The sequence below is a fragment of the Sycon ciliatum genome, chromosome 7 (assembly GCF_964019385.1).
Source record: "Sycon ciliatum chromosome 7, ocSycCili1.1, whole genome shotgun sequence".
NCBI classification, from domain to species: Eukaryota; Metazoa; Porifera; class Calcarea; order Leucosolenida; family Sycettidae; genus Sycon; species Sycon ciliatum.
The window spans coordinates 34,000,349-34,028,049 of NC_088649.1; the positions used below are offsets into that span (position 1 = coordinate 34,000,349).

At 45.5% G+C, this 27,701-nt stretch overlaps 1 protein-coding gene across 1 annotated transcript in view; it reads left to right on the top strand.

Annotated features, from left to right (window-relative positions):
- LOC135821876 (carboxypeptidase N subunit 2-like) overlaps positions 1 to 27,550 on the top strand; it is a 48,755-nt gene extending 21,205 nt beyond the window's left edge. Inside the window, exons 4-12 of the mRNA XM_065334877.1 lie at positions 2,557 to 2,628; positions 3,603 to 3,674; positions 11,999 to 12,070; positions 12,976 to 13,047; positions 16,483 to 16,554; positions 18,170 to 18,241; positions 20,450 to 20,521; positions 24,503 to 24,574; positions 27,484 to 27,550. Of these exons, the coding sequence (XP_065190949.1) occupies positions 2,557 to 2,628; positions 3,603 to 3,674; positions 11,999 to 12,070; positions 12,976 to 13,047; positions 16,483 to 16,554; positions 18,170 to 18,241; positions 20,450 to 20,521; positions 24,503 to 24,574; positions 27,484 to 27,550 (643 nt within the window). The remainder of the gene's footprint in view (positions 1 to 2,556; positions 2,629 to 3,602; positions 3,675 to 11,998; positions 12,071 to 12,975; positions 13,048 to 16,482; positions 16,555 to 18,169; positions 18,242 to 20,449; positions 20,522 to 24,502; positions 24,575 to 27,483) is intronic.
- Positions 27,551 to 27,701: the final 151 nt, after the last annotated feature.

The following is a 27,701-nucleotide window of genomic DNA, read 5'->3' on the forward strand; positions in this document are numbered from 1 at the left end:
AGTCAAGCGTTGTCTTTTGCCGTGGCACAAATTGCTGAAGAATCCGAGATGGTCTTGGAATTATGCACATGGATACTACCAGAAATAATGGTGGCATGAACCATTGTGGAATGGAACAGCTCACGGAGAATACTGGAATAGCTCAAGTATCTCTAGGTGATTGTAAATCCTGTTCTGGCTGATAGCTTCGGCCTGCTGCGCCCGTCCATGTACAATGATGGTAACATGCATTTCTGTTTTCTACATATTTGCCGGCTACTGTACTGTGGTATTACAGTTGCAGGTCCCTTATATAGAAATATGTTCAACCCCCCCCCCCCTCCCACATACCCACATTATAAATATGAACTAACAATTTCACTGTTGGACTCGCCGGCGACTAGGGAGCAAAGGATTAATTTATAGCAAAGAAAAGGACCAGGGAACTACAAGTTACGCTATAATGTCCACGAACAATTTCACTGTATTTGAAATAATTTTGTTTAATACCCTGAGAACTCTGAAACTTTGTAGCAGTGTGGACTATTATGTGGATACAACATTTATGGAAGGAAAAGTGGAATAATTTCTAACACATTGTACAAATAATTATAGCACTGAATTGTTGAGATTGTGAGCACATTCCAATCAGCACTCTACATATTTATACGCGGTGGCAATCGTTAGAAATAGGTCATGAGTTGTCAGAGTGCTCTAGTATATGAGAGAATGATTTGTTTGTCTAATCGACGGCTCGTTTGAAGCCAGAGTTGTTTGAACTTGTTTCAGTCGAGTTGATTCTAGACAGTAGTCGAAGGAGTACTATGAAGTATACACCAGACGTAGTCCGTAAGGTATCTCGTGAGAATTCTGTCGGTACACATAAGGTATCAGCTTGCAAAGATGGCTCCTCTCTGTTTCTTGAAAGCCTGTATAGTTGGACTGTGGCTCCAGCGATTCCCTTCTCAGAGCAGGTACCATACCCAATACGGTCAATGCATAGTGGACAGACCTGTGTGCACAACAGAAATAGTGGAGAGAAATCTCTCAGCTCATGAACACATCAGTGAAGTTTGAACTGCCGGTGTTTGTTGCCAACAGTATAAACCTATCGACTATAAGAATAATGTGCAAAAATACCTCTATAACTACAGCTGAGGCATGGAACTATAACGCATCCAACTTAGGGAACTGCCAATTCTGGTCTGACTTGCGTTCGAGGCCCGCAATTCATGATGGCTATCGTATGTTGCATTGACCAGAGATCATATAAAACTTCCAAATGCCACATTGAAACACGCACCACTGTCGAGTACTTTGGTATCCCCAACAAATAGGCATTCGTTCCCGGGGTGGCAGGCGTCACCATTCGTTATGCCTGGATCAGATTTCATTGACCCCAACTGTCAGGATGATGAAGAATCATTTTTACTTTGACTGGATTTTAAGTGCAAGTTGTAGAACTGTAGAATCAATTTTGTTGTATTTGGGCAACCCTTTCTCTACAAACGCTCTATTTGGAAAATAGAATTTTTTTGTAAAATATGTGTCCAAATTCCACATCTACCCAAATCGGAATACTTGATCACGTATTCAGTACTACACGGAATGTTTAGAAAACGCCAGGGAATAGGAATTTGCTAACGAGAACTCCAGACCAGGGTACTAGCATACGAACAAAACAAGATGAAAACTCACCAGTATACATGTACTCGTAGTAATTCATGTCGGTGTAATATTCACGATAAGCAACGAGGCACCCTCCGATTTGGTCAAGCTGCTTTGAAGTCTGGTTGTTCAGGTGATACAAACGGGCTCCCCGCTGTTACCTCCAGCAGCTTCACTCTCCCTGCGACAGCGGCTATCAGCCTCTCTCTCCATCGTCGACAATTATCACAGATTCAACATTCTACATTAATAGCACTGCACTGGGTGAATGTGTCTAGAGACGAATTTAGCGGATCAACAACGCTTTGCTGGAGATAAATTCTCCTATGGAGGACCTTCAGGGTACCTGGAAGGGTATAGAAGACGGGATCGTTCACGACGTTGGGAGAACATAGCAAACAACCTCCTCTTTGATTGAAAATTGGCCAAAAAATATGTGAAATGTATGTGCGCAGGTGCATTTCCACTGGCAAGCTAATCCCTCATTACGTGATCAGCGCTTGCTCGGCGAAATTCAAAAGTCGTCTTCCTGCTTGACTCGATCGTTTCTGGAGACTCGTTCTTGTTCGAGGAGTCTTCTCTTTCACCTACCTTCGTCTTGGCATCGAAAACTCGGCGTCGAAAATGAAGCCGGAGTGCCCCTTTAATCAACAGCCTCTCGGGAATCCTTTAAATAAATTAAATTATACTTGCAAGTAAAAAAAATCAGGTAAAACACAACACACAATCGTATCACATGAGCTGCAAAAACGCTACGTCACGACTTGCTTGGAACTAACTTGTGCAACTTGGCTGCAGCGGCGTCATCAGGGGATAGGAAAGGTTGATAGAAATCCATACATGCCTGGTGCATTGGCATAATACTCTGCATACATTAGTATGTTCCCGGCCACCCTCTTCTGTTTTCAGGATTTTGCACACGAACAAACTCAGTCAGCTACCAGAGGGACTGTTTCGATATCAATATGAGCTACTTGAGGTGTAAGTTTTGTTGTTGTTATCAACCGTACACGCATGTGCACATGTTTTTTTCTACTGAAGCCCTTATCACCCTATCACAATCGCTTGCTTCTACTGTCGTGGACATGGAAATCCAGTCGATTGACCGGGGCCGCCGCCCTCTGCTCGTAGAGAACATTGCAGCTGGGCAGCGCACAAAGACATGTTGATCCGATGCGACCAGCGCGCTGCACAGCAGCGCATGCTGTCTGCTCTTAACCGCTTACTCACGGCTGCAGGGCCAGCGCCCTGGGGCCGCTTTGCCGTGCAACTGGATTTCCATGTCCACGGCCGCAGTAGTACGGCCAGAAGTCAGTTAGTTCCCGGAGATAGATGTATATCACATTGTATTACATGTCCAGAAAGGAAAACCTTACACACACCAACTTCAAACAGAAAGGACTATACCAGGACTAAAGCTCGATTTAGGCTAAGACCTGTGGAGAATCCATAAATACAAATACAAAATATAAAGCAATTCCACCTCTACCACGACTGGCGCTCTCTGGCCGACCGTCACACAAGCAACACGACTCCAAGTTGTAGGTACATGTACTGACAAAACAATAATATTGCCTCCATACGGCGCTGTTTCGGCCATTGCAAGCTTACCTATGTATCAAAAAGGACAAGTAAAAAATATGTGTAAAATTGTGCATAGTAATAAACTGCTCCCATGACCACTATAGGTGCTGGGCTTCCAATACCTGCAAGAGGATGAATAGATCGCTATGACATAGAGTTTCACGAACCCAGCAATCATCAAACAACAGCACCTGTTGCCTGATGATCGCTTCGTCCGTGAAACTCTGACTCACAACGATATTTTTTGTCCTCATGTTCTCGTTGTACAAGTAAGTGGCTCTGCCCTGGGACAGCTAGCACTGTTTTGGATAGCCTGGAACAGTTCTCTTTAATAGATACCGAGCTTCTTTCTGTTTCTCTTGTTCATTCAGAGACTTGGAAAGGAACCAACTTAGAACATTGCCCGAGGGGATTTTTGCCAGCACATCAAAATTGAAGATTCTGTAAGTCTATGGAACCCACATGATTGTATTACTGTGTATTGTATTTTATTATTTTACTTGGGCATTCCCAACAGACCCTAAGGTCTTCTTACAGGGTGCCCAAGATGAATGAATTTGTTAAGTTCCTGGCGAAATGAATTGGGGATATGATTTGTGCGAGGGGATTCGGGAAGCGCATCAAAGCGGTCAGCACCAAGGAATGGAATAGATTTGTATTCAGCTTGAGCTTGCACAATGGGTACAGAAAGGGAATTATTGACTTGGCCGCGGGTGACTCTATCTGTGAGCGCAGTTACGGCGAAGGGAGAACATAGAGAGGAGTGAACTGGAAATATTGTGGATGCAACGGAACGCGAAGAATATAGACTTAGTATGATATCTTTTGTCTAAGCTAATTATGTGATATCGCTCAAGCAAGTATGATGTCCGCGTGAATGTGTCATGCTCAAATATGCATCTAAGTTCTCTGTTACTTATGCGTAGCAGCTGATCTCTCACGTTGTCAACGAGAAAGTGTACGTAGGCAGTGCTGGCGTACTCGAGCTTGCTCTGGACTACTGACAAGTAGAACTGCCTTCGACAGCAAGGTGCCTCCATCCACGTCGAAAAGCATCTAGTTTCTTTCCGATATCTTCCCTGAGAGAATTATCGTGGGCACTGAAAATTAAAGTTGAGTCGAGAGTCAGTCCCAGATACTTAACTTTGTCAGACGGGGCAATAACAGTTGAATAACAGACAATGATCAGTTTAGGTGGAGGATGTGAGCTGTGTCGCAGAGTTATAGGCCTCAACAACGTTACATCTGCAGCTGATGGGGTAAAGGATACGCATCACCAAAACTGCGAATCATGAAAAGCATCGACACAAAAAGCCCCTCGTCAACTCGGCTGTTACTGCGTTAGCAACTTCAACTCACTGTCGGCAGACATTCGGGTAATACCATCAGTTCGCTGTTAAAATCTACAGAAACCCAATACTGCTCAGTTCCATTTGCACATGCCCCAACCCCCCCCCCCCCCCCTCCCCCCCCCCCCCCCGCCCCACCACCCGTAGTCTCGTACATTCTCATAATTCTCTTCTACTCCCTCGCATGTGCCACGCCCTGGCAATACCGTTCATACTGCTGTCTACATAATTGTAAGGGACATTCAATTCAACTCATTTCACAATAATTACAGGACAAACATTGGCAAATAATCTAATCCCGGGGCTGTCACGCTAAGTAATCTAGCGGATGCAGAAGCGTATACACCATCATTAACCACTGCAGGACTCGAATTAAAAATTTGACTTCGCGTAGGCCTTGCACTCAGTGTCAGGATTATTTATAGTGGTAGCGTTGATCATTTCGCCTAGATCCTTGAAGGTGATGGCGTTTCTACGGGAAAATCGGCCTCCAGCTGAGTTGTTGTTGTTGTTGTTGTCGTCGTTGTTGTTGTTGTTGTTGTTGTTGTTGTTGTTGTTGTTGTTGTTGTTGTTGTTGTTGTTGTTGTTGTTGTTGTTGTTGTTGTTGTTGTTGTTGTTGTTGTTGTTGTTGTTGTTGTTGTTGTTGTTGTTGTTGTTGTTGTTGTTGTTGTTGTTGTTGTTGTTGTTGTTGTTGTTGTTGTTGTTGTTGTTGTTGTTGTTGTTGTTGTTGTTGTTGTTGTTGTTGTTGTTGTTGTTGTTGTTGTTGTTGTTGTTGTTGTTGTTGTTGTTGTTTGAATTCTTTTATTCTCACGATGGCCTGTGGCCAATAAGAGAAAAATAATTACAGGCACGGGGATCAGATACAGAGAGATCAAAGTTTAGCTGCTTGCTGAGGCAGTAGCGATGGTAATACTAATTGGGAGTTAATCACGTAGGCTGGGCGCAATGGAGCTATAGATGTGCTGAGCAATGTGAGCAAGTACATACGGAAGAGATGACAAGTGGTAGGATGTTTGCTTTGAAATCTCGTCTGGGGTTGATTTGCCGGATGCTTGGTGGGATGCTATTAAAGAGATCAAGAGAAGCATAGATGGGGGAGTCTCTTAGCCGGTTTGTACGTGTTGTGGGTAGCTCAAAGGTTCGGGGGAACCTGAGCGTGCGAATGGGTTGTATTCGGGGTAGGTGAATTGCAAGAAGGTGTGGTGGTGCATATCTATGATGCAGGCTGTGTGCAAGAAGGATATGGGAGAGGGTACGGCGGCTGCTGAGTGATGGCCATTTGAGTCGGTGCAGCAGCACGGAGTGGGTTCTGTGTTCAAAGAGGGGGAGATGCAAACAGAGGCGAGCAGCGCGCCGTTGGATGCGCTCAAGCCGGTCGTTCAGGGTTGCGGGGAGGGGTGAGAGGACAGTGCAAGCATACTCAAGAATAGGGCGAATGTAGGTTAGATAGATGGAGGAGAGAGCAGAAGTGTTTAAGGAATTGCGTAGTCGCAGGAGAAGGAACATCTTCCTGGTCGCTTTAGTGATGATGTAGTCAACATGCGAGTTCCAGCATAGATTCTGCTGTATGAGGAGGCCAAGGTGGCGATGCCTTGAGGCCACAGTGAGGTTGGTATCGTTAAGTGTGATTGATGGTGGTCTGGGAGGTGGCCGGTTGGTGTGGTGAAAGTGGATGACAGTGGTCTTACTTTCGTTGACCAGGAGATGCCAATCCTTCAGCCACTGTGCCGCGGTTGTCACAGCTGACTGGAGGTGCTCTTCTGCGGCTAGAAAATTCTCGTGAGCGGCAATGATGGCAGTGTCGTCGGCAAACTGGCTGCACTCAGTGTTGGCATTTATGCAGGCGGTTGGCAGATCAACTGTGTAGGCCGTGAACAAAAGCGGCCCCAAGACAGAGCCTTGGGGGACCCCCGCTGGAATGTTTAGCCATGTTGATTTGCTGCTCTCCACTTGCACACGTTGTCGTCTATTGGTGAGATAGGAGGCAAGCCACTGGAGGCATTTGCCATCGAGTCCGAGGTGGGCCAATTTTGCAAGCAGTCCTTGGTGCCACACCCGGTCAAACGCCTTAGAGAGGTCGAAGAAGCAAGCAATTACTGTTTGCCCGGCGTCTCTTTTCTCGGTGATCTGATGGATTAACCGAGATAGCTGCTGTGTGGTGCCATCGTTTGGCCGAAAGCCTGATTGGCCGTTGGGGAGGTGAGGTTGGATGTGCTTTGAGATGCGGTCAGCAACTATCCTCTCTTGTACTTTCGACGTCACGCTGAGTAGCGATATGGGTCGATAGTTGGAGGGCTCGGTTTTGCTGCCCTTCTTGTGGATGGGGGTGACTGTTGCGTCCCTCCACTCTTGCGGGATAGTGCAACGTTCGAAGGAGATGTTAAAAAGGGTTGCTAGGGACGGCGCAAGTGAACTGGCTGCCTCTTTCAGTAGGCGGGTTGGTATGCCATCACAGCCCGGGCTCTTTGACGGGTCCAGGTTAGACAGTAACTTTGAGACCTCTTGGGCTGTTGTTTCAAGTGTAGTGAGGCCAGGTGTGTTGGGTGTGGGGGAATGAATGGAGGGAAGTTCCTCGTGGCATCCTGTGACTGACTGTTGGCTTTGCGAGATGAAGAAAGCGTTCAGGGCGGTTGCTTTTTCAGCGGGGGTTGAGAGAGTCTGGCCCTGGGAGAGCATGTCTGGCAGAGTAGGTCGTTGTGAGGACTGGAGGCCGCGCATCAGTTTGTGTAGGTTTGGTGTGGAGTGGCTCGTCCCAGTGCCATTACTGACATATGTAGACTTAGCGATTCGGAGAAGGTGAGTAACTTTGTTGCGTTGGGTGGTGTATGCTGTCCAGTTGCAGGGCGTCCGGGTGCGCAAGTAGGCACGGTAGAGCCGGTGTTTTTCTCTGATGGCGTTAGTGAGCTCTGGGTTCAGCCATGGCTTTGCGGGGTGGCTAGTATGCCTCGGGGAGTGAGGTACTGCACAGTGTTTGCGGGCGCAAGTGAGGACTTTGTCCTTCCATGAGTGCCACAGGTTGTCTATGTTGGTAGTGTTCAGGGTGTCACCTTCCGGTAGCAGTTGTGTGCGTTCAATTTCGGCTTTCAGACTGCTGATGCTTGGGTTTGACCATTTCCAATGGGTGGTGTTATGGGTGGGAGGTGGTACGGCTCGAGGGGGTGCAGCGACTGGCTTGATTAAACCCCTGATGGATAGGTGGTCCGAGTTGCCGATCTGCGGGAGACTAGAGATAAGGACATAGTCGCTGTCTACATCCGTGACGACGAGATCTAGGCAGGATTTAGGGTGCCCATTCTGCACAAGAGTGGGGAATGTGACATGTTGGTGTAGAGAGTAAGTTTGGAACAGCACTGCTAGATCCTCGCCAACAGCATCTGTCGTGTCAGAGTGGCACCAAGCGGCGTTCTTTGCATTAAAATCACCGAGGATAATCTTTTGCGTTGTTGTTGGTATGGCTCGTATCAGTTCCTCAAGGTGCTGGCAGAATAGCTGATGGTCGCAACGGGGTGGTCGGTAGACGCATGTTGTGTTGATGGTGCTGTCGTTGGCTGACAGTTTCAGCGATAATAGGTCAAAGCTGTCTGGGGTTGTTGTAGGGACGAGTTCATGAGGTATAGTGTCGTTCACGTAGAGAATCACTCCTCCACCTTGGCGGTCTGGGCGGTCTGCACGATGTAGTGTGTATCCACTGAGGGCAAACAGGGAGTCTGGATCGTGCTGGGTACACCATGTTTCAGAGACAGCAATGACATCATAAGGTGGCGTTGTTGACGATGCTATTGCTGACAGTTCGTCCATTTTGGGGTAGAGACTGCGAGCGTTGAAGGAGAAGAAAGAGATGCTATTTTGTTCATTTCCGTTTTTCATAATTTTTTTTTTTTTTTTTTTTTTTTCACTGGTGGGACCTGGTGTTGATTATTCCAGTTCAGGCGTGGTCCATGGTGACTCCTGTAGGACTCTGGTCAGCTAGCTTATTTTGTTTTTGTTTTTTAGAGGCATGTGGATGTTGTGCGCCTGGGGGCGTCTGCTCTAGCTGGTGGCGTCTGCGTCTGCGACGTCCGGTGTAGAGTTTCCATTCTTCCTCCGCTGCATTGAGCTTCTGCAGGAGTTGTTCGGCGCGATTTCCATCTTCCTCAAATAGGCTCTCGTCGTTGCTGTCGTCTTCCGCTGCCGTGCGAGGTGAGCCTGGCGAGTGGCAGTACATGCTTGCGCTGGGTGATAGTGCGCGGACTGCGCTCTCGTCGGCTCGATCGATATCTGTACTAGTTCTACGAGTACGAGTTTGGTGCTCATCAGAGGCACTGGCAGTGTGTCCGTGCTGGTCTGCACTTTTGCTGGGCTGGCTGTGTTCAGTGACTTCCTGTGCGGGTGAGCTGGCAGAGGTCACAGGGGACGCTACCTGTGCGTACAGTAAGCTGACCTGGCCTGTGGAGGCTGTCGGATCTGGTGCTGGATCGTCGTTTTGGGTCTGTGTGTTGCTTGTTTCGGTGATTTCCTGTACGAGTGTGCTGGCAGGGGCCGGGGTCGCTGCCTGTGCGTACGGTAAGCTGGCCTGGCCTGGCAGGGCTGTCGCCAGTGTTGGATCTGGTGCTGGGTCTTCGTTTTGGTTCTGCCGCGTGTTGGTTGAAGTGCGGGTCCGTGTGTTTTGTAGCTTGTTCGATTTAGGGCAGGAGCCGGCAAGGTGATTTTCTGAGTTGCAGAGGCGGCAAGTTGGCGCCTGGCCCTCATGCTTCACGCGGAAGGTATTGCCTTCGGCTGTCCGCACGAAAGATGGCACCTGCCTGCAGCCGTTGTTCAGGCGAACAGTTGCGAAGCGTACGCCTGTTCCGACAAATGCGCCCGACTTTGTGCGGGTACGGCCGTGGCGAATGGTGCCTTGCACCGTACCGTATTTTGTGAGTGCATGTATGATGGCGGCATCGGAGATCCAAATCGGGACGTCAAAGATGTGCACTTGCAAGGAGAGAGAATGGCGGACAGAAATATGTGTTTCGCCAAGAAAGAAACCGTGTTCTGCAATGGACTTAGTTGTAGATTGGCTGCAGAACGTTACCTTACAGGCTGATCCGGTAATTTGGACGGAGGCGACGTCAGCATAACCCTGGTCGATGAGGGTGTCCGCAATTTCTACTATCTTCTGGCCTGCGAGGCCGTCGACAAATATTACGGTATTGGCCTTCAATTCGGCCGGCGACATCGACCTCCACAGTGGCTCTGGGGGCTCAGGCTTTGGGCTGCCTGGCACTGGGGAGTCATCCATGCTAGATAGGTAATACTAGTTAGAATAGCAGTGCATATACGCTTCTAGGGTGGGGACGTGGTCACGACACTCAGAGCTTCAAAACTTGCTTCTTACTCCTGGCGAGTATTGTTGTTGTTGTTGTTGTTGTTGTTGTTGTTGTTGTTGTTGTTGTTGTTGTTGTTGTTGTTGTTGTTGTTGTTGTTGTTGTTGTTGTTGTTGTTGTTTGAATTCTTTATTCTCACGATGGCACCATCGCCAATAAGAGATAAATTGATGAGAAGGTGAGATTGTGGGTTAAACAGTTGGAAAGTGATTTACATCACTTTGAAATTTACAAGTATGGGAGAGGGTGAGCGCTGCAGGAGCAGATTGAGTTAATCAGCAGTGAGCAGATTTCTTGTTTGAAAGCAGGTCGGGAGGAGATGTCACGAATGCTAGCAGGGAGGGCATTGTAGTATTCTAGGGACTTGTACAGTGGGGAGTCTTTACAGCGATCGGTTCTGGAGGGTGGGAGGTGCCAAGTGCGTGCGTGTCGAAGGCTGTAGTGGGCCGTAACTTGAGCGGGGGTGTTGAGCAAGCGTATGTGTTGTGGGGCATATTGGTATTTTATGGAGTGAGCTGTTGTTGTTGTTGTTGTTGTTGTTGTTGTTGTTGTTGTTGTTGTTGTTGTTGTTGTTGTTGTTGTTGTTGTTGTTGTTGTTGTTGTTGTTGTTGTTGTTGTTGTTGTTGTTGTTGTTGTTGTTGTTGTTGTTGTTGTTGTTGTTGTTGTTGTTGTTGTTGTTGTTGTTGTTGTTGTTGTTGTTGTTGTTGTTGTTGTTGTTGTTGTTGTTGTTGTTGTTGTTGTTGTTGTTGTTGTTGTTGTTGTTGTTGTTGTTGTTGTTGTTGTTGTTGTTGTTGTTGTTGTTGTTGTTGTTGTTGTTGTTGTTGTTGTTGTTGTTGTTGTTGTTGTTGTTGTTGTTGTTGTTGTTGTTGTTGTTGTTGTTGTTGTTGTTGTTGTTGTTGTTGTTGTTGTTGTTGTTGTTGTTGTTGTTGTTGTTGTTGTTGTTGTTGTTGTTGTTGTTGTTGTTGTTGTTGTTGTTGTTGTTGTTGTTGTTGTTGTTGTTGTTGTTGTTGTTGTTGTTGTTGTTGTTGTTGTTGTTGTTGTTGTTGTTGTTGTTGTTGTTGTTGTTGTTGTTTGAATTCTTTATTCTCACGATGGCACCATCGCCAATAAGAGATAAATTGATGAGAAGGTGAGATTGTGGGTTAAACAGTTGGAAAGTGATTTACATCACTTTGAAATTTACAAGTATGGGAGAGGGTGAGCGCTGCAGGAGCAGATTGAGTTAATCAGCAGTGAGCAGATTTCTTGTTTGAAAGCAGGTCGGGAGGAGATGTCACGAATGCTAGCAGGGAGGGCATTGTAGTATTCTAGGGACTTGTACAGTGGGGAGTCTTTACAGCGATCGGTTCTGGAGGGTGGGAGGTGCCAAGTGCGTGCGTGTCGAAGGCTGTAGTGGGCCGTAACTTGAGCGGGGGTGTTGAGCAAGCGTATGTGTTGTGGGGCATATTGGTATTTTATGGAGTGAGCTGTTGTTGTTGTTGTTGTTGTTGTTGTTGTTGTTGTTGTTGTTGTTGTTGTTGTTGTTGTTGTTGTTGTTGTTGTTGTTGTTGTTGTTGTTGTTGTTGTTGTTGTTGTTGTTGTTGTTGTTGTTGTTGTTGTTGTTGTTGTTGTTGTTGTTGTTGTTGTTGTTGTTGTTGTTGTTGTTGTTGTTGTTTGAATTCTTTTATTCTCACGATGGCCTGTGGCCAATAAGAGAGAGTTGTTGTTGTTGTTGTTGTTGTTGTTGTTGTTGTTGTTGTTGTTGTTGTTGTTGTTGTTGTTGTTCATTTTACTTCACCAAATGAACACGCAGAGATGCTTTCTAACCTGCCCATAGGACAGGTTCTCACAGAATGATGAAGGGATGATATGCAAGGGCAAACAAGAAATGATAATAATATACCAGAAAGGACCAAAAAAGAAAAGGGAAATTACCCTGAGTCTCACACGAACAGTGTTTTTTGTCGTCGTGGCTCATTACCCTGTCTTCTCTCACCATTACCCTGTCTTCTCTCACCATTACCCTGTCTTCTCTCACCATTACCCTGTCTTCTCTCACCATTACCCTGTCTTCTCTCACCATCCCATGTACAGATGGTTGCAAAGAAACGAACTTACTCACCTTCCTGCACAACTGTTTCAAGCAACACGAAGCCTGGAGAATTTGTAAGTCTTTCACATGATTGTCAGATCGCGTTGCACAGTTTTGATTTCCTCAAGGCAACACTAGATTTGAAGAACCCGGGGAGCACGTCAGCAGTTTTGAAGAACATTTTTATAATCCGATGGCGCTGTGCACTCCTCGTCACGTGGGTTCCTTTTGAAACCAGAGAGTCCACTTATCCAGTGCCTGGTTTCACTGGTGAACACGCAGAAACAAGTCCAAAGGGTCTCTACAACTGGGAAATGCTGCGGAATCCTGAAATCTCGGGAAAGGATGCAGTGGCATCTAAGAGGAGATAGGCACGTGCAGGTACAGTGCCATTACGACTTGATAGGCACATCAGATAAATCGAAGCGCCACTTGCGAGTGTTGACTGACAGCTGTGACAAAAAAGCAAGCGTGCACGCAGGATCTGAAACAGAAGACAGGTTGCAAGACAGGGGTGGATGGATTCCCAGCATACACCTGGCCACAATCAGCATAATCTATGAGGCAATAGGCAACAAAAGAACAATAGTTAACAAGTACGCTGGGTGCACAATTTGCCTCCTCCAATGTTATCATTGCCAGTAATGTCGCCTGTGCATAAGACAGCAGTAAATAAGTTGATGACAAGTTTACTGGGGGACTACCTCCTGTCGTACAGTTGCACTCACTGAATTCCGATCAAAAGTGCATATTTGACGACCTCAACTTGCACGGCCCTTTGCGCCGGGGAGGTGGATTGGATGCGGCTGGACATACTGATGGACGAATTCAGTGATGCGATCATTGAGACTAAATAGGGCGTCAGTGTTCCACTGTTGGTCAGATTTCACGGAGCGCAACTGGACAATGGAGATTATTATGTTTGCTTCCTGTATTTACAAGTAGCGTTACATGCACTCTTTATCCATTCCTTGCACAGACACCTGAATGAAAACAAACTTTCTCAACTTCCTGCTCGGATTTTTGAAGCAACACGAAACTTGACGCGTTTGTAAGTCTTTCACATCAGTGTGTTGCACAGTGTCTTTATCTTTCCCCTAATCTTCAGCCTATGGCACCTCCAGACTCAAGTAAGTGAAAATTGATGAAAAAAGGATGACGTAGTCAAGTGGTTGTGTTCACTGTCCGAAGAGTGATCATACCCATGTAGGGCAGAGCCTTGTACACAAGAGAGAGAGAGAGAGAGAGAGAGAGAGAGAGAGAGAGATTGGAAGCTTTGTTACAACTCTGACTTTCACGTATTACTACGATCATCAGGTTGCCTGATGATCGTAGTAATACGTGAAACTCAGAGTTGTAACAAAGCTTCCAATCTCTCTCTTGTGAAAAAGGATGATTGAATAAGGGTGATAGTGAAGACGACGAAGCAGGGTATTGCGTCCTCCCGCCAGGTCGGCCTCCTCGTCAAAAAATACCACGGTCCTACTAGTACTAGCATGCATTGTTTGAATAATCATCGTGCTTGCTTTCCGTATCCAGGAATTAATTTCTCACGGTACGTAGGCGCAGCTCTTGTGATTCTTACCTCGACTTCTTTCCGTGCTTGTGTAACTGCCTGCGCCTGTTGTATTCCTCGCTGAATACGTGTGGATTATGAGTACGAGGTGTATACCGCCGAATATTTTCACGAATGCGTTGGCACGAGGGAAAATATAAGGGACACGGTATACACAGAATACGAATGGTATAATCCATTTATCCCATGTACTGTCCCAAATAGGGCGTGACCAGCACTAGAATCTCCCTTATTGGCGTGGCCAGGGGAATATTCGTGACCCCAGCGGGGAATATTATTGACCCCAGCGGGGAATATCGCTCTTTATCCCATGGTACGAAACGATTTGGGCCATTTCAGCCAATCAGCGACCGTTCTGAGCAGGGGTATATAGAGCAATATACCCCGCCGGGGTCAATGATATACCCCGCTGGGGTCAAAGGGTCAATAATATACCCCGCTGGGGTCACGAATATTCCCCGGGTCACGCCAATAAGGGAGATTTTAGTGCTGGTCACGCTCTATTTGTGACAGTACATGGGATAAATGGATTATACCATTCGTACTCTGACAAATCCGTTGATCCTTGAGCTGCAGAGAGTGCTCAATGTCAGAGACAAAGCCTAGTACATAGCAGACTCAGCGGAGGACGTTCAGGTTGGAGATTCGTACTCTGTGTATACCGTGTCCCTTATATTTTCCCTCGTGCTAATGCACTCGTGAAAATATTCGGCGGTATACCCCTCATACTCATGGGATAATCCATACATATTCCCCGCTCAGAACGGTCGCTGATGGCCCAAATCGTTTCGTACCATGAGATAGATGTACCTGCAAGAGTCGCCGATGCCATATTTTTGACACTTGACCCCTCCTATTGATCCCGGCCCCAGCTCACTATCCTTTCCAGTGCATGCACGCACACTGCACACACATTGGTGCCGTACTCTTCCTTGTTGGGAACCTCTTGGTCTATTTTTTAACGTAAAATTACAAAAAACAGCCAAGACGTCGCGTCGGTCATTTTTCCATCATGGTTCGAACCTAGAAATGCTGCAGGCGCCTGGAGAACATGGCGCGTGACAAGTGATCACCCCTGACGTTTCCTTACCAGAGTTAGTAATAACCTTCGTTCTGCAGCATTGATAGTCCAGTTGGTTTAGAAATTGATGAGTAGACATCAGCGAGGGCCCAGCTGGTCGAGGCTGCGTGTTTCAGGATGGAGTGAAGAACAAATAATTGGTCTTTTCAATAAAATCGAAAACAGGATGAGGGACAGCAGTTGTGAGAGGAGAGTGGTTCCTCTATCTTCCTGTGTATGGTTCTGTCAAGTGGCATACGTAACTCGGTGTGGAATCAGCGCATGCAAATTGGCTAGTTTGAAGGCGAATATTTGCGTCATCTCGATGTGCCGCAATGACGCTTCAGGGATGCTTGCGTAGCTAAGCAGGGCAGGGCCAGGAACTCGCATGAGGTGAGGAAATGATGGCTTCAGCTGCTTCATGGTGTATTGGGCGTAGCTTGTTCATGTACACTGTCCCCTAGACCGCATACACATCTATAAATCATGGGATGTTTGGAACTTTTTTTACTGGCCAGGCCAGTTCAAAGGTCTTCTTCAAAACCGTCTTCAACGATGTCTATCTACATCCCAAAGGAAACTCACTTGCAGGGTTTGAGCGAAATCAAAGAGATCGACAACTCACTTGCAGGGTTTGAGCGAAATCAAAGAGATCGACTTGCGCAAGTTCTTTGCTCTCCCCAGACATGCTTTCTTTTAAAATCTTCATCCTCCCGCTGTTACTATATTAGGAAAAATAATGAACACCTTGATTCTATACAAAAGAGAAAGGAGCAAGGAACTACAAGTTAAGATATATTGTCCACTGACACCACCAGTTACTAAACAATCAGCTCATGCGATAACACTGCACGACACTGATCGACGGTACTGACGTTCTGCAACTAACTGGCTAACAGCTCTAGCACATCTGGGATGCGCACTCCAACAGCCTTCCAACTTGGAAGGTTCTAAGTTATAGAAATTACATAAGGAGTGGAAGGTGAGCGCAACCAAGATAAGCACGAGCTGAAAGTCTCAGCTGTGAAGGACGTTGGCGGATGTTCATGCATGTCGATGACGATACTGGCAAGACCATTGGAAAATACGGTCAAACCTGATTCCAGAACGCAAAGCAACATTCCACACAGCTTGTGTGGCTCAAAAGATGCGAAGATCAATAAAAGGGGAACCTATGCGAACAAGAATCATGAAAAACCGAATGGCTCAGGAAAACAGCACTGTACTTCAACTATGACAATTTAAATGGACAAGCAGCGGTAACAAGCAGCAGTTTCACACGACGATCGTTTCGCCATATAGATTAAGACGGCTCATCAGGTGTGCAGGAATGGTCTCGGATGGAGAGCCAAGGATTAATTATACAAAAGAGAAGGAACCAAGGAACTACAAGTTACGCTATACTGTCCACTAACACCACTAGTTACTAAACAATCATCTCATGCGATAACATTACACGACACTGACCGATGGTACTGATGCTACTATGTTAGTTATATAACTTGGAACCTTCCAAGCTGGAAGGATGTTGGAGTGCGCATCCAAGATGTGCTAGATCTGTTAGCCAGTTAGTTGTAGAACATCAGTACCATTGGTCAGTGTCGTGCAATGTTATCGCATGAGCTGATTGTTTAGTAACTGGTGGTGTTAGTGGACAGTATAGAGTAAATTCAAGTCTTGTAGTTCCCTGGTCCTTTCTCTTCTGAATAAATCAATCCCATGGCTCTCCATCCGAGTACATACCTTGATTCTAGTGGCCAAATTTGTCATAGGAGCGAATCATTTTCCGTTGATATACAGAAGATAATGTCAAATCCCCCACGATATCTACGTACCGTGTCTGTCTGCAGAGCATTGGACGGGAACACTATGAGTCAGCTACCAGAAGGACTGCTTCGAAACCAACAAAGATTAACTCAACTGTAAGTTGTGTGTGAACTTTAGAAGCATGTCCACAGCCTACACGCATAGGACTTCCCATCATGCTTCCCCTATTACAACCCAGACTGAGACAAGGGTGTTACCGGTATGTATAATTCTATTTCATAAGCCAACAACGAGTAAGTCACTTCAAGGACTCGGGAAGACAGAACGACAACAAAAGTGGAAGGCAGCACAGGTGGGCCTGCGTGCATGCAGAGTCCTAGTGACGTCTTAGTGACGTCAACACATAAGACATGTACATGGATATCACACCCTGCTCCTCCCTTATATGCGCTTCTAAGCCAGTTATCTACTCTCGGCGCTGTAGCCATTACACACAATCAAAATCACAACAACGAAGACACTGATACTGCAAGGCACGTAGTCCCGACAGCGGTTTTGATTACAAAAGATTCGGAAGAGAGAGAGAGAGAGAGAGAGAGAGAGAGAGAGAGAGAGAGGCAGAGAAACAGAGAGACAGAGAGATGGAGAGAGAGACAGAGAGGTGGAGAGAGAGACAGAGAGAGAGAGGGAGGGGGAGAGAGAGAGAAAGAGAGAGAGAGTGAGTGATATTGTATAGGATTACCTCATGGAAGTGATCAATTATTTATACTTTCGGTAGTCGGCTGAAGAGTGTATTGAAGAGAGGAGAAGAAGGAGTATCGTATTTTTGAAATGCCATCTCAACATTTCCACAACTCTCCCCCGTACAGCTTGTTTACCTGCACTGTGATTATCCCAGCAGACCTGCGCTTTGGCGGGTGCGGACATTTTATTTCACAGAAAGGACAAGCATGATGAGCTTTCTTGCCTGGAGTCGTATATTGTCCAAGCTCTCAAAAAAACCTGAAGAAGGACGGAAATAAATACTACAGGGGAGTGTGATCCATCCAGAAATAGGTGGGAGAGACTGCCTTTTCGCCTCGGCAAAGTGACTTGTCGAAGCCCTCTTAAGAAATGATGGAGAAAGAAAAGAAACAAAGGAGAATGTGAAGCTCACGTCACCATTGAGTGCATGCTTTGTCACATCCCTTCAGTCTACTTCGTACTGTTAGGTTTGCAAGTTTGATACATGCAGGATCAAGAAAAGATTCAAAAATGCTTCGAAAATCAGTTCAACAAGGAGACTTGAGCGGCGCAAGCACGGAGCATTTATCCCAAGACTGTTTCCCTGTACTGTAGTGAATAGAGATGTTCCGCACTGCGTAAAGGTGAGCAACTTTACGTTAGTGGGCGGGAAAAACCCTGGAATTCACGAGTTTGCACTCCACTTACGGAAAGTTGTCTACGGAGAGTACTTAGATAGGGCTCTGTTAACGTAGTTGTGTGTGGATTGGGGTACAAATTTATGACTCTCTCCCCAGGTCGATCTGGTCGTACACTGCCGCGTTCCGAGTTGCCAAGGGCAGCTACGTGTTTTGAAAACTCCGTATGGCGGAACACAGACGCGCATGCAGTTTACGTAAGACTTTCCGTAGATCGACTACGTTTTTTACTAACGTAATTACGTTATGGGGAACCTCTCTAATATTTCACACCATACCAAGGCTGCAAGAAAGCTCTGGCCGTGGTAGTCATGTTTGGTTATTTGTGTTGGTTCTCTGTTCGCTTCAGTCACCTTAACAATCTCAGTTTGACTATTCTAACTGATGGAGTATTCAGTACTGCCACATCGTTGCAATTTCTGTAAGTCTCCTTTCCAGATCATCTTTATTAGAGAATGTCTGAAAAATAGGGTGGCCTCCTCAATTTCAACAAATCCCGATCATATTTCCCTTCAATTTATTCAGCTAAGGGGCCGTCCGTAAATATCGATATTTTTTTCAAGACGATATTTGTTCATTTCTCCCCAGACCCCTCCCTCCCCCCCCCCCCCCCCTCAAAACGAACATACACATGTTTATGCAAGGGATCGATATTTTTTAATGAAGTTCAATTTCCTCATGAAACTTGACCAGCTGCCACTCTAATTTCACCATACACCTAGGTTTATGCTGCCACGATTGCACAACCTTGCCATGGCTATGCTCACGAGGTCGACTTTCACTTTGTGTAGGTCATAAACTACATGTTCGAACAGCGCCCCTCCATAGATAGATTTCGATATTTTTTCTGCAAAGACGAGACGAACAGGGCCCAACCCCCCCCCCCCCCCAACGAACGAATATCTTCTCTAAAAAAACATCCATATTTGGGGACGACCCCTAATCTTTCTTTAAACTGCTGCGATAAATTGTTCCGTGGCCACAGTATATCCGTGTGTTTCAAATCGGGTTACACACATACACTTTTTGGATTGGCGTGTTTGTGAAAGTGGTCAAGAGGAGCGTGCTCTCAGGACTATAGCACCCTACATCCCCAGTAAAGCCACTGCAATCATGTCATACTCACGGGTGAGATCGCTAGGTTCTGCGACACGTTGGAAAAATTCCGCTCTCAGTTAACGTATTGGTATGACCTTGCAATCTGTAACTTGCGAACGGTGTTATGATGTCTACATCCCACTTTACTTCTTGTCTCTTAATTTGCTGGCCAAAAATCCTATATATAGGATTTGAAAATGTGTGCATGGCCAGCAATCAAGGACATCTGAGAGTTGTAATTTTTGTACTCCTCCGAGGTGTGATTTTTGGCGTGCTGGGCCAAGCACAAGGAAGCCAACTGCAAAAAAAACTGCAGAAAATCGTTGTTGTTTGATCCTTTGGTGTAATCTTTGTTTCTAGTCGAAGCTGGTTGCTGTTTGGAGCAGAAACGCTGAAATTGACTATTTTCTGCATGTACTCATACATGTACTCATGTACTCAGGCATGCAGTCTCACTCGTATTTTAGCTATTTTTCTGGAATGGATGCTGCTCTGCGCCCCTTGGTGAACATTTCCTGCGCTCGTGGAGCAGCTGAAAAGGACCACTGGTATGTCTGGTTCCTGGTTTGAAAGTGGAGAGTCGACTTTTGTGCCTTGAAAAAGGAGTAGAGAGCGATAAAGGTACGTCTGTGGCTGATTTTTGAGTGCTCCTCGTACATTTTTGATCGTGATAGAAATTCTCAGACCAAAGTCAGACCAAAGTCAGCGCGATGATGGTCGTACAGTTTTCTTGTGAATTTTTTAGTTGTTTCATCTCGTATCTATGTCAGTATCGTGATGGTGAAGTGGAGAGGGTGATTTTCTTCCTCTAGGCTTCGTTCGGCCGACTTTGCTTCGTCCTCGTTGAAAAGTGATCCTGAAAAAAAAGGTCGATTCGCAAAATTATGTTGATTTTCAATGTACGAGATGACATGCGATTGCTGGCTATGCCTTTTATGCCGTTGTTATTGGTCGTGATTGGTCATCACGACCAATAATAACGACATAATGATTTTCATGGAAGTTGTAAATATGTTTGAGGCATGAATGTTTACATTTTAGATTCATAGGGTGATAATATTTCTGATGAATACCCATTTTCAGCAATAATTGGAAATTTGAGCATAATTGTTCAGCTGCTGTCATGGAAAGGACTGAAGCAGTGAATGTGCAGAAGAACATTGCAGGTGTGGCACGGGGTGGTTTCATGACGACATATCGCACATGCCGTCATGAAACTACCAGTTTTAAGTATAAAACAAGGTCCAATAAAATCTCAAATCCTATATATAGGATTCGAAAAACTGGGCACAGGCCTTAGTAATATTGGGCAAGGAGATGAGACTTAGATGTTAGTGTTTGAAAAAATTATCTTATTCAACTCTCCATATCTACTAAGACCTAGCAAGGAAGAATTGGTCACATACTTTTTGCTATTCTCATGCCACACCCATTTTGAGTTGAAAAATATGACCAAAATCCTATATATAGGATTTAGCAAATTAAGAGATAGCTATAATTCAGTGCAATGAACATGCCATTTCTGTTCCAGGCGTTTACATGGCAATTTTCTTAGTGAGCTACCCGAAGGACTGTTTATTAATCAACAACTGTTAAAATCCATGTGAGTAATGTGTGTGTGTGTGTTTGTGTGTGTGTGTGTGTGTGTGTGTTTGTGCGTGTGTGTGTGCGTGTTTGTGTGTGTGTGTGTGTGTGTGTGTGTGTGTGCTTGTGTGTGTGTGTGTGTTTGTGTGTGTGTGTGTGTGTGTGTGTGTGTGTGTGTTTGTGTGGTTGCAAGCCTGGTCCCCTAATTCTATTCTTAGTAAGTTCTTACATTACCACAATCCATCCCTGCTATATCTAGGCCTTGTACTAATCCTCCTTACACATTTTTGTAGCTCAGAGTCAAGGACGTTCAATTGCTTGCAAGTACTACTACCGTAAAGTCCGGAGCAAACGCCCACCCCATTTTTGCCAGATCTGCTGGCCTGTACACACTGACCCCATGCACTGTCACCCCTACTGTACGAAAGTGCATCTCACACCATAGCGGGAAGAGCACTTTGCTACGGTAAACTATGTCCACTTTCCTGGTTTCAAAATCTCTTTGTGCACTAGCGCTATAGCCACGAGCTAGCTAGCTCGTAGTGATTTTATAATGATGGTTGTTTTATTTCGCAAATCCGAACGGGTTTTCTTCCGAATAACAAGGTAGCGAAGAACAGAGTATTGAAGGAACCAAATACACTTCTGACGGTGTTTCAAGCCATCATTTCGAGATCACACAGCGCCCAAAGGCAAATTTTTTTCTTGGGCACTTCGGAGTTTTCAACAAATTAGCAGCGACGTTGTAGGTGTAGCTTCTGTGACATACCCTGTTCGACTTGCAACTGCAATATTGGGACCAGTCAAGCCGTTGACTGACGCTTCATCAGAACAATTATTGTTCCTGACAGCGCGATATCGTGGCACTGCACAAATTTCTGCGGCATTACTCGTAGATTCTACCACATGGAGAACGAACTACCACAAAGACGATACATTTATTGAATGAAAGGAAATCTCGACAAGTTATTTCTTTGCAGGAAGATAATGACAATCGCTTTTGCACAGCCTCCTGGTAGGGCATAGGCAGTTTGTAAGCATTACAGTCGTTCTCGTACGCATTCGACGTTCATGCCAGTTGTTTACAACTACAGTCAGACCTCGCATAACCGCACACAACCGTTTTCCACAAAAATATCCGGATAGGCGAGGGAACCGGATAATCGAACACACACACTGTATGTATGCATGGCATATGCTGTAAATCGGTAACCAACGATTTTCTTCCGGATGGCGAGGGATCCGGATAAAAGAGGACCGGATAAGCGAGGTCTGACTGTATATTGACCTGAAAAAGACGAAAATAGTATGGACCCGCTGGGGTGGGCGTTTGCTGCGAAGTGGGCGTTTGCTCCGGACTTTACGGTACTAGCACGCTGTACACCACTAAACAATGAATCATCATACTGCTCTCAATGAGCACCTTATTCTTCATTGCATTTGGCCTAAGCGAAGATCAAGCTTGCTTGGCGATTTCAGCGTGAAAAGGCTGAGTATAAAAATAAACGAAGTCTGAAGAAAATGTTGAACGGCCTCTGCTGGGATGACGACTACACCATAGCTCAGTGGTAAGAGCATCGCTGGCTACAAGCGAGGGTCCCTGGTTCGAGTCCTGGTGGTGACAGGCAATTTTTTCTTCAGACTTTTCCCGTTTGTCTCTTTCCCTCAAACCAGTTAATATAAAAATAAAAATAATATTTGTGGAAGAGAAAAAGACATATGGATACGAGTTAAGAGTAACTCTCCATCACTGTAACATGATACTATATACAGTCAGAAAGTGCAATAACTAGGCACAAAACTGACAGAGTACTGAAACATTCGACGTCCTGACTCAGTACTCTGTCAGTTTTGTGCCTAGTTATTGCACTTTCTGACTGTATATAGTATCATGTTACAGTGATGGAGAGTTACTCTTAACTCCAGGGCTCACAGCAACCATGCCAAAACCTCGATTACGTGGGAGGACATCTTGGATCTGATCACCATAGAAACGAACTCGCGTGACCGCTAAGCGCGAGCGTAGAACGCAGTCGCGCAAGGAGATTTTGACTTGCTTGGGCTTAGTTGCTGTGACAAGGACTGAGTCGTGAATGGTGAAGGAGATGGCCGGAGACGGTCTCACTATCTCTATTTCATTTCGGTAGTTCTTGTTTCCTTCCAAGTGGATTATTTCGCGAGCAGTGTTGGCCTTGTCGGCCGAAGGCTTCATTCAGAGTGTCCGCACACGGAGTCTTGCGAAAAGTAGCCCCGAGCAGAATCCTGCAGTCGTTGACGAAAGAGTTCAACATCTACAGCCGGGCAGCTACGCCGCTGATGCACAGGCGCGGGTGACGGGAGAGGGAAAGGACTAGCATTCCTTGACGGCATGGAGCAATGACTCACGTCGTGTTCTAGTTTTAGTTTCTCCGCCGTGAAGTCCTGTTGTGTAAACGTAAATATACGGCTGGTCTGCGAAGAGCCGTGTAGCGCAGTGGTGACGACGTGGAGTTGTGAATTATTAAATTTTGATTCGCCACTCCGTTTCGTTGCAAGAGAACAAGTCCAATGGCTTCGCCGTTGTGCTGGCCATGTATTTCTTCGGTCTGCCATAACCATGATAACTCCTGGAGGACACAGCGATGAAGCGCCAGGCGAGTAGCAAAAACATTTCAAAAAATTGCTTTGCTGCTGGTGTTGTTTCCGCATTCACAACAAGTGCAGCGCGCGCGGTTCTTCATCGCGGCTGCACTGCAGATAGGGTTGCCTTTGAAATGTTTGTTTGTACCCGTCTCTGGCCCAATTTTGATGGCCAATAGCTTAAAATTTTCAGTAGGAAAATTAGAAGAACTTCTCCGAGAGACTTTTCAATTTTAGTACAATAATCCAAATCAGAATTACGCCTGCACCAACTGATACTTTGGCTCCATATGTACGCCAAACCGTATCGATTAAAACAAAACACTCTCGGACAAATCCTTACAATGGGTATTGAGAGTATGTTCCTAGAGTTTCAGAGGCCTAGGCAAAGGCATTGGTACAAATGAACATTTTGAATGCACCCCACTTTCAAGTTTTCAGAGATATCTGCCTGATCGCATGTGCATGATTCTGGCATGCTGGCTGGCTCGTGTGACAGTGGCCTGTCCAAAATGGCGCCCACGCTTTTGTGTGATGCTGTGAGCCCTGAACTCGTATCCATATGTCTTTTTCTCTTCCACATTTATTTATGGCTCAACATCCGAGTTTCAAAAATAATATTAATAATAATATATGTAACGCCCAAAGGAATGGGTTTGCTCCCACACTGGAGCTCGCGCTATTCCGCCGACTTGACTTGACACGTGACTGACTCACGACTGCCATCCAGAGCACACGAGAAATCCATCAAACCTTCGACTCGGCAAACCTACTAATAACAACCAAAGGAGGCATTCAAATCCAGTGTCTTTCCACTGTTCATGTGCTCCAACGCACCTCTGAAGTCGAGTAACGATTCCAAATATCTATTATTGCCAAATGGAGCTATCACACAAGGGTTCTGCCGGCAGAGAACACCGTCAGTCGTTTGGTGACCTGGTCTTCAGCCGGCCTGTGACTCATTCAACTTTTTTTCTCGGTTCGCTTGAGACTGAGTTCTCATTATCCATCGGAACGCCACCACCCTGCAAAGATCTAAGCCGCAGATGCAGCTGCTAAAGCGGTGGGAGGCTGCTGTTGTTGTTTTCTCTATTTGAATTCGCTAAAACCAAACGGACAAAACTGTCCAGTGACAAGGGAGCGAAGGATGAGCATCATAATCACTATGTGAGCAGATCAGCCTACAAGAAAAGTGGTGAAAGACCGAAAATCCCATTCACTGCATCCCCATCCAAAAAGTACTGAATATTGATCATTTGTCTCCTCACCGCACCTTTTAGCAATAAATCAAGAGATAATATTTTTTCCTTCTTGCCAGTTTCAAGGTGCTCTTCCAATGTGACAAATAATACGGTTGCCTCTCTTCGCTTTCTGTCCACAGATCTCTGAACAATAACCGACTTAGTCAGCTGCCAGAAGGACTCTTTCAGAACCAGCCAGCATTGAGGGCTCTGTAAGTGGCGTAGTAATAACAGCAGATATACTATACACACCCATGCTGCTTGCCTAGAACTTAGCAATATTGCCGCCACTGCCAGCATGTCATGTAAACATGTTCCAAGATAAATGAATGGTTTAGTTCGTGTAGCAATAAAAAGGATCAACTGCGCACTCATTCTAAACACACATGCAGGCATAGCAGAACTGGTCCGGCTGGTCAGGCCATGGTCGGACCAACGTTTTGCCCACCACTGTATGTATACTGCTGAGGAGGTCATGTGTATACCCTCCATATCATACACAAACTGTATGAAAGTCATGTGTATACCCTCCATATCATACACAAACTGTATGAAAGTCATGTGACTACCCTCCATATCATACACAAACTGTATGAAAGTCATGTGACTATCCTCCATATCATACACAAACTGTATGAAAGTCATGTGTATACCCTCCATATCATACACAAACTGTATGAAAGTCATGTGTATACCCTCCATATCATACACAAACTGTATGAAAGTCATGTGTATACCCTCCATATCATACACAAACTGTATGAAAGTCATGTGACTATCCTCCATATCATACACAAACTGTATGAAAGTCATGTGACTACCCTCCATATCATACACAAACTGTATGAAAGTCATGTGTATACCCTCCATATCATACACTGCATGAAAGACTGGGGTATGACCGGACCAATCCAAAACTGCTTCCACCAGTCCTGCACATGATCACATGATCACCAGTCCTGCACATGATCACATGATCACATGATCACCAGTCCTGCACATGATCACATGATCACATGATCACCAGTCCTGCACATGATGGCAAAGGTGATAGGAACTTTAAACTATTTTCTAAAAAACGTTTTTGGAACTCACCTACCACCTGTGAATCGAAATGTGTATAGAATGAGTGCGCAGTCGATCGTTTTTTATTGTAATGCACTGGAGATTGGATATAACGACACTCCATTGGGAGAAAACAAAATGTCGTTATATTCGCTCTGTCACTTGAAACCCGATCTTTACATTTAGTATGCAATATGTATATCAAAGCAGATATGCATGGGCATAATGTTCCTGGTATAGTACTTAGCCGCTGCTCAGTCACCCTAGGTCCATATGTAACTCGTATTATAAACAGATCCCTATCCAGTGGAAAGGTGCCAGTTTCTTTCAAGCGATCACATGTGAGCCCACTCTTCAAGGGAGGCGATGCGACATCAGCAAGGAACTATAGACCTGTTTCATTGTTACCTATCGTCTCACGTATATTGGAGTAACAGCTGAGACACTTCTTGAGTCGTCATTGTCTACTCCCTCCATCTCAGTTTGCATACCGTAAGGGTCATTCTACCGAGGATGCCCTGATCCTTGCCACCAACCGTTGGTTATTAGTTAAATCTGAACGCAAGCACACGAGCATCGTCATGGTTGACATGTCCAAGGCATTTGATAGAGTTGACCAAAGCCAGCTTATTCAAATCCTCTTTGAGTTTGGGCTTGGTGGTGTGGTGCTGCAGTGGTTTTGTTCATACCTGTCCGAACATCAACAGTGTGTCAAAATCAAAGACCAGATTTCAACGCCAGTTCCATGCTCCAGAGGTGTTCCTCAAGGAAGTGCACTTGGACCTCTCTTATTTGTTCTCTACATCAGTGATATAGCGTCTGTGCTTCCACGTGAAGTTTGCAATGAAGAGTTTGCAGATGATATCGTTGTTGATTACTCCGACCGTGACCCTGCTGTTGTTTGTGCTGTGCTCACGACAGCAGTCACCCATCGTTCGTCCTGGCTTGCGGACAAAGGTTTGCTATTGAACTCAGCTAAGACTCAAGTGGTGTTTACTCGTCCCAGAGGTGCGTTTGACGCTGCTCCGTCACTCGTCACCTGCAACAACAGTGTTCTGGAAGTCACACACGTGGCAAAATACCTCGGTGTGTTGATTGATGACCTGCTAACTTGGGCACCCCACATCGAGTTTCTCGTGAAAAAATTGGCGGCGACCACTGGACAGGTTTGGAGGCATGGCCGGGCCTTGTCACTGAAGGCACGTCGAATGTGGTATATGTCTATGATACTATCTCATCTCTGTTACGCCTCTAATTGCTTCTTTCCTGCGCTTTCACGGTCTCTGCTAAATTGCCTTGTAAAACTGCATAAGTCTGCATGGTATTCGTGCTGTGTTTTAGGCTCCCCGCCGCACTGCAACAGCTCCCTTGCTTGCTAAGTTATCCATGCCATCACTTCACCAAGTCCTTTTACAGAAGCTGCTTGTATTTGTTTTCCGGTCTATACACGGATCTGCAAGCTCTCTTTTTCAAGATTATTTTGTATTACTTGCCCAGCCTCAGATACCACTTGCTGATCGTATAGTCACCCGTGGGCAGCTGCATAATTTACTTCGCATCCCGTTCCTACCTAATCCTGCTGGGAGATGTTCTATCCAATTTCTGTGCAGCACCACATGGAACTCTCTACCCGATGCTACCCGCTCTCTAACAAACCTTGTTCATTTCAAAAAATCTCTTTCAGATCTTGATCTCATTTCACTCCATTAGCTATTGACACACTATTACGTTCTGTCCCCTGTCCATCATCAATATTATCTACATGTACAACCACAACACACATAAAATACACTGCTGCATGGTATTTTTTATAATTGTCCTGCTGACAGTCATGACATCTTTTTACTTCCCATGCTGTTCATATTTGATCATATTAATCTATCATACTATTATATTTTTCATCACAGCCTAGGAGCTGTGGCATCATTTATGATCCACAGCAAGAAGGCAGCTATGCCTGTACGTATGGTGAAGTAAAATAAAGGTAACATATTCATAACATAATATAATGCACATGGATTTCATATGTGTATGTGCATGTGTCTTGCATGCATAGTTCAAGCCAAAAGTCATGCATAGCAACTGCACCGCTGCACTGCGGCTACACTGGCTATATGCAATGACCAGCATGCGTAGAGTGACTCAGACCCAGAGGTCTGCGCATGTGACACAGGCATGTCGCATACATGCCACTCCGCCTGATACAAGAGGAAAGTCGTTATAAACGATGTATTCTCAGGTCTTCGGTCACCAAAAAGTGTCAGTAATTTCGAT